Raw genomic sequence first — 11,577 nt, forward strand, 5'->3', positions numbered from 1 at the left:
TAATAATTCGATCTGTCACAATCCTTTCTCCGGGATGTCAGAAACTCGATTGTAATGAACATGTCGACGACATTCAGGGTTGAATTGTCGTTCATCAGTTTATTTATTGTGCTTTACCTCTCACTTGTTTAGATGCGCATTTTTACAAATTATTTTTTGGTATATTGTCATATATTGTAATATTTCGAGACCACCGAGAGGTTCCAGTATTAATCTAAAGCCTAATGAGTATTGAATGTACATTTACTACTTTCGTTTACGTCGGATAGAGCTTGAAAGCACTAATTCTTAAGATTGTTAAATTTTTAGCCCTGAACCAAGTTCGAGAATAAGGATTGAACATTTTGTACACCTTGGCATTTAAGTCATACAAACTATTGATACAAAAGAATTACATTCAGTTGTTTACTAGATGCTAAAAAATTAGCGGACGCGAAAAAAATTCATGTGAAATTCAAGACCAACAGATCGAAGCAGGCTTGAAAGTAATCCATTCCTGAGCATGACGGTCCGTATATATGGACGCGAGTTACGACAATCGCTGTGTGATGTCAGGTAGCGGCGCCGGTGTTACGTTACCGTTATGCTTCTCAGGTCCAAGCGCGCCTCATGTGTTGGATTGCTGCTTATGGTCGTGTAGTGTGTTGGATTGCTGCTTATGTTCGTGTAGTGTGTTGGATTGCTGCTTATGTTCGTGTAGTGTGTTGGATTGCTGCTTATGGTCGTGTATCATTCATATCAGGACACGAGTCAAGCTACACGCAACATGGAGTACAACGAGCGCAATAATATGAAGCATCACGCGCCATGGAGGGATCAGAACTAGGGATAGAAATTAAGGTTATTCTACCTATGGCAGGATGAACAATAAAATGATTTTAGATGTGCTGAAATTGATAATTATTTTAAAAAAGCTTTCATTCGCATTTTTAAGTGCATATAGAAAAAGTCTCGTACAACTAATCAACAGCGACTAGAATTGATCATAAACAAAACTAACTATTGTTAACGGACGCGTTCAACAAAATAAATGCATCAAACACAACATTTGGATACCGGTAATTAAGTTAAAATAATATAGTAAATAGTTGAAACCAAAGTAGAACAACACAAAACAAAACAGGCAAGTGTAATGTAGCGTGGAACTGACACATTCCTATCGCAGTCGATGCGATAAGTTGACGATGCGTTGAAACGCGTTATTTCGTCACGGCGATGTTTCAAGAAGCTGGAGATTTATTTGAAAACTTCACTAAATATCCCATTAACCAAAGATGAATAAATAAATCAGACATAAATTTTAAATTTGCTAATACCAAATCTCATAAAAATTCAGCATTTCGTTATGGGAATTCATGAAAATTCTTAATCATTATTAGATGATTTAATAAACGATTACCGTTATTTTTGCGCACTGTAATTATTGGACCACTAATATTGTATTTGTGTTAGTCATGTGCCGGAAAATAAAGTTGTCTTTATCAGCATTCAAAATTTAAGAAGAACTTTAGCGTTAAAAGAGGAAATTACTAGCAATGAACTCGGAAACGTTATGAATGACATATACACGGTGCCCTAAACCAAGATCATATACATAGTATTTAATATAATATAATAATAATATATCATTATATATAATATAATATTTAATTGCGACAGTGAACTCTGAAAAAATGATTACCGTTGAGTTTTTGAAGAAACAAAAAAATTAAGTGGAGCACAAAATGAAGCTAAACTTGTACGTTTGATAAAAAATAACAGCAAATGATAAAAAGCATTTAACAAGGAATAATTTTATTGAATTTCAGCTTGTTAGCTGTTTTAACTGTTTTTTTAGATAACAGTTTTAAAAGTTTGGAGTTCTAGACATTTTAACTGTTTTACATTTCTAACTAGCGGCGAAAATTAGAGTGATATAGGATTCCTGTCACAACAAGTTCGGGACAATTGAGTGAGGCGTTTCCAAGGAACGTAAGCAATACCAGAAGGAAGGCGCGCTGGCGAGATCGTTCACCTCCCAAATGCGGCCGGCAGCGCGCAACTGTTGCTCATTATCGCCATAATTGACCTGCCGTGAGTTTAAGAATATGAAGAATCCTCCTCTCAAGACAAATATATGGCTGAGATTATTTCTCATTTCCAAAAAGAATGAAGACGACAGATCGATCAGAGTGGCCGAGTGATTGAGATAATCTAGATTGGAGCATCAAGTCGGATGTTTAAAACCCACTACCTGCTGTGAAAATTCTGGTCGAAATCGGCAAGGTGGCCGGGTGGTTAATACGTTGACTGCGATTGCTTCATCTTGTACTATTATTTCATTTTTATACTTTTTTGAAACAGGGTTGCCAGACGATCTTTTTTTCCCGGATGAATTCCGCGATTTAGTTTTTTCAATTGCGTTGGCAAGCTAAATTTATAATAGGAGTACTTCTGAATTAAATTGAAAAAACTGGAAAAAATTTAATTTTTCCACTGAAACCTTTAAATGTACTAGTACATATCGAGTTATAGATCTTGTTTGGCCTTTTTTGTTCGCGGACTTGTCCTTTTTCTAGGCCATCTGGCAACCCTGAATTATGTGCCACTTCGTCCTGGAGAAATACAATTCGTGGTACCCATATGTACCACTTCGGAGTCAACGTGTTAAGAATCGGTGACAGGTTTACGAGTCTGACAACATTATTGATGGAATTCTCCACAAGCTCGGTACTGGTTATCCTGCTGGATGCAAATTTTTATACTCTTTAAGGAAAGATTTGCGCGACGATGTTATAAAATTCCGACTTAGAAGTAAAAGTTTCGGAAGTTTCACAAATCCACGAATAGTGAAAAATGTTAAAAATTGACATTTCATTGCAAAATTGGCTTAAGAAATAGAAATCACAATTTCTTATGCGAAGCATCCACTCATAATTTAATGGCGATTGACCCGTTAACATAAAAATAACAGCTATAACAACGACCATGCTCCTATCATGCTGAACTCATAATGAACGACGATCGCGAATTAATAACCTGGACTCAAAGAAGAAAAAGATCAAAAATAAGAAATAGGAGCCCTGATTACAAAATCAATGTACGCGCAGCGTGAGCCAGCGTTGCCGTCATTACCTGTACACGAAGCTGTGAAATAACAGGTCATCTTTCAGTTTCACGGAAGCGTGAAGTAACGGATTATTTTTTGTCCTGTAACGTCAAGACTTGAATAACCAGAGAAGGCGTCTTTGATTAAGACGAATGCATTATATTATTGAGATGGCATGAGAAATGCCAAACGCCATGTACGAATGAATATATGTATAATTGTATAAGCGTAAAAATAAAAGGCAACATTACCAGTCATAAATAACAGCATAACTGCACCTGTAAAGCCACGAAAAGAATTCCAATGGTTCCCCGTTTTTTCGCAACGGCTTCGCAATGGTTTTTCCAATGAACATCGCACAAAGTAAAATTCTAGGATGAAATTGTTGAAACAGATTTTCAACTTCATTGTCTAGACACCGTTGTTCGCCTGTCATAACTGTTCGGTGAACAAAAATATCCTGATAATATCTAAATAATATACTGAGATATCTAAACCAACAACAAAAAAATACGGAAATCCATATAACACATTAATTCCTCAAAAACTCAAAGAAAAAAATTGAACGTAAGGATGAAAAAAAATTAGTTTTAGTGGAAACGATATACTGGCTGGACCAGCCTGCTGACGGAAGCTTCGAACTAGAATCTACGGCACGACTTGTCCACAAGGTTCGTGTGTCTGTGTCAACGAAGAGCCGCGGCGGTTGTGGTGGTGTCACCGCTGCTCACTGGCTACCAATTACAGCGCATGCGGTCCAAGAGAATCTCAGTCGATCTAATTACGCGTGTCCGATACCGACCACTCGTCTCTTGATTGGCCGTCTTAATTGCGTGCGTATTGCGATCATTTGTATTTGGAACACGAACCCTCGCATCTGCAGGCTTCGTCAACTTTTCTGGCTCGTTTTCCACAAGAATTTTCACATCGATTATTTGACATTTCTGACGAATAAAACGAGAGAATTTTTATCAATTATTTCTTCCTGAATAGATTTTGACCACGAGTGACACACGGATGACCTATAAACTCAAAAGAATTAAGTAAATATATTATGCTATTTATTAGTAGCATGCATTATAAAAATTGAAAATTTTCACATCGTGTTAAAAAGTGATCAGAAGTATCATATGCAATTTGCAAAATATTCTCATTGTTAAATATAACCCGAAGAATTGTTTTTGTTATAGACATCGCCAGCAAACTATCTGTGTTGCCAAACTTTCAGCGATTCCGTGACACCAAATCGATAAACTCTGGAACCGGACGCGGGAGTCTAAATCAACGCACGAATTCCGTTGCGTAAGAGACCGAAAATAAACCGAAGTTAAATTAAAATTGAAATAAAAATTAAAATAAATAGAATTAAACTTAGTGTCTAACTACCATCAGATAGCGTTTGTAAATAACGAGATAGGCCGCTAACCAAATTACAGCATCAAAACATAAGCATAGCATAATTTTTCCCTGTTAAAAAACCCTGCACAATTATGCCGGTGGAATCCTTCATTCATATTGTTATTCAATTTAACATGTCACAAAACCTATGTATGAGCTCCGTCAATGCTGTCATCATTGACTAATTCTAACACTACAGATATTCAAATTTATGCATTAGATTTGAACATTGTGCAATGCAAGATTCGTGCCTTTTTGAAGGTGTGAGCCTCATACACATTGTTACAATTTTTCAGTCACACCCATTAAGCAAGAAAATTGTACTAATTACCCAAGGGCATAATTAACCAATTGATATTCTAACCCTATTGCTAAATTGTACATTTTTGAAAATTGTATCAAACGGGGTAGTAATGAAAAAATAAATCGAACCTGAACGTTTTGAAGGAGCCATGCACGATTATATTATATATTATATATCATATATATGTATATATCGGATATATAATATATTGCAAGAATTCACAGAGAATTCATATGCAAGAATTCCATAGAGAATTACCTCATTGAAAATCTTCCCTTCCCCCAGAGCGCGCCGTGACTCACATTACCTGAAGTGCCGCATGTTTATGCGAGGAAACAATCATGCACGACTAGCCTGTTGTTGACGCATGGGGGCACGCGCTAGCCGCTGCACTCCTTTGTTTTATAAATAAAGTGTATGACGAAAATTGAAAGCAGCTACTAAGAATTGTGCTGCAATGACCGAGACTCGAAGGATGTTGGATAAACGCACGATAGTTTCGACGGTATGCAATTTATGTGATTTACATAAAATAAGATCCGTCGTGGGTATGAACTTAATGTTGACTTCAGTACTGCAGTAAACTGATGTCACTCAAAATTGGTAAAAAAAATAAATGAGGATGAGCTCAATAAATATGCTTCTTAAAGTATTGGCTAATGGGGCATTTAAAATTATTTGAATATTCATGCCTTGCTGCTAATCCCATCCAAACATTTCGACGAGCATCGGCAGGGACAAGTCGTGCTTTCGAAGCAGTTTTCATGCGGTTAGTAATAATTTTATTCCATTCTGGACTTTACGAATAATACTCACAAACGTGTTATTAAAATTAGGTAATCAATTCTGTTCTGGATGCATGACTTAAAGCTTCAATATTCAATACTACAGTTGGGGCCTCATTATTATGCAAATACTTTAGGCCACGATATTCAATACATTATGTTGGGCCTAAATTTTCTTAAACAAGACTTCAATACTAAATTTTTTTTCTCAGTGAAGAACTTGGTATAAGAATTGTGGACGCTGATTGGAATGTCACATTACTATTACAACTATTACCCCACCATTACATTACTATTTTGCTGCTGTACGGCCCAGTTTGCAGCCTAGCCTGTAAATGAGAACATTTTCCGAAAAATATATAAATAACTCATAGACATTATTGAGGCAGAAGGAACCATGGTGCACTTTAGGATATATTGTGAATTAGATGTACTTTGAATATCATAGTACAGGTACGTTTTCTCAGCGCGTTGCAAGACGCTAAATGAGGAGAAACCCAAAGAGTGCGCTCTCAAAATTATAGTATAGCTATGGTTCCTTATGGTCAACGGAAATTATCCCGATATAACCTTGTGTTTGATAACGTAGCACCGGATGCAAAAAGAGCATCTATATAACCCGTTGAGCAGATCCCACAGATTATGAACAATATACCGTCGTGGGCGTAGACTTGCTACAGGGCAGCGAGCTTTACGATGAGCTAAACACTTGAGCGACGCCAACATGTAACCATAAATGGGCATCGCGTGGTGCCTTCGAATTTCTTCTCATTGAGGATGCAATATGTTACTAGTCATCAGACGACCATATAAGGCTTGCTTGGCGAGTCTACACGCTGACACGTACAAATTACACCCTCGCAACATTCACATTTACTATCCTTGAAGCAATGAAATTCTTAAGCGAGCTTGCAAAGTTCCTACTCCGGAGTGAAAGAAGAGGAGAATGGTCAATTGCTAGGAACGTGTCATGGGAAGAACTCGAGTGCAAATAATAATTTCGGCCAAATAAGGGGACACTCCTACGCGCTCCTCACGAGACTCTTGCGAAAATGAAAATGACTTTTTGGGAACGAAGGAAATTTTTTTCGAGTTGGGACCAGATTTCGTTGCTAAAATGAAATGGTTGTACACTAAAAAAAATATAACTCAGTACTCACTGCAGTGAGTGACAGAGAGAGCATTTTCTCATCGGCGAAAACGTGAAGTCACGGACGGACGGACAGACAGACGGACGGACAGACGGACATGGCGAGCACAATATAGTGCATTTTTTCCATAAATAAGAAAATGCGCTAAAAATACCCCAATTGTGAAAACAACATCTTTTACGTCGTTTGCAATGTTAAAAAGCGAAAGAAGATTATCTCTTGTAAAAGTATTATTATAGAGCTACGGATTAAAAAGCCAACAGATGGTTCTGGTGATATCGAATGAAAATTGAAATTTGAGGGAGAAGTAAGAATATTTCTGGAATATGCAAGCAGGCACAAGATGACAATGTTTATCAAACCTAGCGGTGGATGTCCCGAACATGTAATGCAGCAGGTCTTTGAAGAGTGACAGACAGCCCATGACACGAAAAAACTCTAGCCACTCTTTATTTACTTGAATGATTTTGGCAGCGATCGAAGGCGTAGACTGAAACCGAATAGAATCTCTCCGCAGCGAAATCGATTTTCAATCGGCATCTTTAAAAGAAAGAGTCCGAGTGAATAAAAAAGCAGAGTTTTGGATAGGGATTTGTTGTATCGAGTTACTTGGGGAGCGCCATCTCCCGCTTTGTTTTGGCAGAAGGCTTGGGGAGAGCTGACATGTTGACAAGGTGTGGAAACTGGCGTGTCGTGCTGCAGTCAGTTGCAAAAGCGCAACATTTCACAATTCCTGCATAAATATAAGCGAGAAGAAGCGATTGAGAAAGACTGAGAGGAAGTGTGGATTTTGGAAGCTAAGTAGAACTTCACTGGCAATTAAGAGACTGATCTGGAAGAAATAATGAAATGGATTACGGCAATAATTGATATGTGCAACGAAACACATGGTATTAAATATGGCAACAATTAAGGGTACTGATCAGTAAGGGGAATTTGCGAAATCTGATAGCGACTCATGAAAACGTCAAGATAACAAGAGTTCTGGCTATTCTTGGTAAACGAGAATGATCTCCTGTGAAATGTATTATCATAGAGTCATGAATTGATAGGCCAACAGTTAGACGTTAAACTCAAGGGTTATTAAAACATGTAAGTTCCATAATAAATGTTCTACTTCAAACAAATTAAACCTAAAACGATTCTATAGAGTTGCTCCGGCTTAACCTATCTAAGGGAATCAAAGTTTAATCAGGAAAATCGATCGTCTTTTATAGGGATTCCTTGACAAGCTGTCCGACACCAAGGGTGCCAATGAGGGAGTCGCCGTTGATCGTAAAAAATGCGTCTATTTTGAGGAGCTTGTCATCGATGAGCGAGACCGATAGAAATGAGCCGGAACTTGGCGGCTACGAGGAGAAATATCACGTGTCTTGACTTGACTAGAGTTGGACTCAACGAATCGTGAAGGTAGGAAAGAAAAAATATAACTCAGTACTCACGGCAGTGAGTGACAGAGAGCTCATTTTCTCGTCGACGAAAACGTGAATTCACGGACAGACGGACGGTCAGACAGACAGACACAGACGGACATGACGAGCACAATAGAGCATTTTTTCAATAAATGAGAAAAAAGTCTCAAATCAAAAGAAAAAAATTAAAAAAAAGTGTAAATTAGAATAGGAATAACGTAAAAAGTCTCTGAAATTAGGAAATATAAGAATGAAATAGTAACTACGGCATTTAATAAAATAAACTTATATCACGAGAAGACAAAGATTCGGAATATAAGATGAATCAGGTATGAATGGAGATGACAAATCTCTACTTCAAAACGAAAGAACATACCCCACAACACGGTTTCGATAGCTAGACAAGTGTGAACGAACAGAACAGGAATCAAATTTATAATCATTTATGAAGAAGTTGAATTAAAAAAATTCTGATACCAGCTCACATTTCTAGGCAAAGCAGATATTGCTTACATATTCGATTATTTACTACTGTATTTGCTTGAGTTCTAACTAAACTCGCGTTTTATCAGTATCAATAGTTTCATTTAAAAGGAAGTTATCCACAGAACAGAATTGCAGATTTAAAATGAATGGAGTGATAATGACTTATTAGCCATAAAATACTGAAAGCATAGCACCGATCAGTTTGCCACATGTTATAAAATAGAACGCATGTTCACATGAAAGACTTGTTAAGATCAAAACAAGAAGTTACTCCCGCTTCTTATTCGCTCTGATTCTCATTATACGAGACAAATAACGGTTCCTGAGCACAACTGTTTTATGTTGTGAGTTCAATCAACGTTCGTAATGCGAAACTTGGTCATTTCATCGGCAATATTAAGTATAGTGTAGTACGTCAGTATTATAATTTCGTAGTGATAACAAATATTGATCGTGTGTTTTTCGTATATCAACAATATCGATCATGAAACTGAGAATTAAATTAGAACGGCGAATGTAATTCGAGAAGAGAAGGCAGAGGGGCGGCGTGGCAAAAGATCAGTGCGCATGAAGCGACGCCGTGCAGGTCTCGTCAAATAAACAATTCAAAGCGCACGGTGCGCGCGACAGCGGCCCTGAGGGGTAAAAAATCGTGAGCCAAGGGCGGCAGACGAACCGAGAACCGGGGTTCAAAATAAAGCGAGTTCGTGAATACAAACATTTCTCGTAGATTCTCAGAACATTTATTGACAAAGAAATATTTCCCCAGATTTTTTCCAACTGAGAATATCAGACTATAAAATCATCAAAAGATTTATTGCCATTGAAATCAAACGGTCCCACTCGACTTGCCCTGAATCAAACGGTCCCACTCTCCTGAACTGAGGTTGATGGAGAGCTGAGTCAAAGGAGTCTATATAAACTCACTTTAATTGACCATTTTACATTCGCTAGATGCAGATTCCGTTCGATTCTGAGACTGATAAATTCATTTACGTAATCGCTACAACACAGATCATCAACGCGAACTACACCCCGTGACTCTGCTACGAAAATCAGGATAAATTTAAACTTTAGAGCTACACAGTAACGAATCTTACGGCAAAAGGCTTCCAACAATCGAAGCACAATCTCAAACAAGCTAACAGAGACTGACGCGTCAATGGAGTTCGTTGAAGCGAAATGCACCAAAACAGCCGTTTGGAAATGGCAATTCAATTTTGACGAAATCGGACGAGCGAGTCCATCGCCTGATCCGACGGCCGAGATGCAACTTCGGAAGCATCCACGAGAAATGCAAGAAGTTAATTCGATGGCGTTGTGAAAAATGCGCAAATCTGAGACGGTAACAATCATATTACATTTGGGGGTCGTTCTTTACGCTCTTGAAGTTTCTATTATTGTCCATTGCCATTTCATTATTCCTAATTAGGATTCCCTCATACATTGAATAAAACAGAAATTGAATTTTTGGGATAATGAAGGCATTTATCGAATAATTTACATTTTGCATTTGATTACTGTCAAAAGTTTGAAGTTGATAAAAAATGATAATTGATTAAAGTGATATGTAGAGGCCTTCTTGCCTAAAGGCATATAAAATTTCACGTTAAGATATAGTTGCGTTTTAACTAATTTTATCGTGAACCAATTTCGAAATCTAGCTTTTTAAAAGTGGAATCCCTTTTTTATGAAGTAAAAAAATCCACCGAACGGTTCGTAAAATAAAAAAAATCAAATTTTGGAGGTGAAATGATCGAGTCAGAGCAACATGTGAGACAATTAGAAATGCCACGACAATAGACTGGAAGGATCTTACAAGAAATTATTTTTGTACAAGATTTGTGGTTGATGGACGTACCTGATCCAAGAACTGCATAACGGGCAGCGCCGATGACGACAACATTTGGGAGGCGATGGAGGATGGCAACTGCGCCAAGTGCGGGAAGGTATGATGTTGTTGCTGGTGCGCGACTGCGGCGGCAGCAACTGCTACTGCAGGTGAAGTAGGTAGCACAGAGTAGGGAGAAGAAACGTATGTTTGAGGAGAGAATGAAGCAGCGCCAGGGATGGAAGTGAAGGCAGAAGCGCTGGGGTGAAGAGCGGAGAAGAAAGTAGGAGCACCGCAGTAGACTTCAGAGAGCGGTCTCTTCATCACGAGACGCGGGCTGCAAGCCAACTCTGCGAGTATCAGTTACACGGAAATGAAAAGAAAGAATATCGCTAATCGAGGAAGTAAGGAAAATTGCTAATGAGTACACCAAAGCAATAGCAAGTACGAGCCAACAGTGGTAGCTCTCAAATCCCGAGAAAATTAAAAAAATTCTAGGTAGTAAAAAATACCATAGAAGTCAAGAAGACATGAATAAATGAGAGTTCAGGAGAATAGTGGATTGGAAATAAGGGATTTAGAATAATTGCGAGGACTCACTTATTGGAATAAGTTGACCGTTGAACAGTGAAAGAGAGAAGCACCGTTGTTTATATTTTTCACGATTTTTATGTAATGCGCTAGGAAATTCGCTAGATTCGTTTTTCATAAGCGGATCTTGGGAACACTTTGAGAACTTTCCGTTATCTGTTGAAAGCACCTTTGCACTTTAAAAGAAGTATTTAATAAATTCACGACTCTACAAAATGAGTAAAAGGACTTTTCAAAACTCACAACTTCTTTTCTGCGCAACTTTCTTTGCGTTTTTATCTATCGGTCACGCTGATTACGAAGATTGGTCGTCTGAAAGAAAGAAACACATTTTAAGTTAATGAACATTCCCACTGCTAATAAAATTCTAACATGAGAATGTTTTGTTGAATGATACAGAATAAATTGAGAATTTAGAGGCAGAGAATTTAGATGAAAAGGATGATAGAAGAATGAAAATTTTCTAGTGGACAAAGAGAATGCGATAATTCAGCCACGTAATTATGTCTAAATAATTATTCCGTCGAATAA

The 11,577-nt window shown here is 37.7% G+C and overlaps 1 protein-coding gene across 5 annotated transcripts in view; it reads right to left on the bottom strand.

The window, feature by feature from the left end:
• The window catches only part of LOC108665694 (polypyrimidine tract-binding protein 2), a 170,773-nt gene extending 159,415 nt beyond the window's left edge, over positions 1-11,358 (bottom strand). For all 5 annotated transcript variants that reach the window (XM_047880564.1, XM_047880563.1, XM_047880561.1 and 2 more), the window contains exons 1-2: positions 11,056-11,358; positions 10,486-10,805 (exon numbers count right to left, since the gene is read on the bottom strand). In XM_047880564.1, the coding sequence (XP_047736520.1) occupies positions 10,486-10,805; positions 11,056-11,164 (429 nt within the window). In that variant the 5' untranslated portion in view covers positions 11,165-11,358. The remainder of the gene's footprint in view (positions 1-10,485; positions 10,806-11,055) is intronic.
• Between the last annotated feature and the right edge of the window lie 219 nt (positions 11,359-11,577).

Source organism: Hyalella azteca, unplaced genomic scaffold (assembly GCF_000764305.2).
Source record: "Hyalella azteca isolate HAZT.00-mixed unplaced genomic scaffold, Hazt_2.0.2 contig5580, whole genome shotgun sequence".
In the NCBI taxonomy this organism is placed as follows: Eukaryota; Metazoa; Arthropoda; class Malacostraca; order Amphipoda; family Hyalellidae; genus Hyalella; species Hyalella azteca.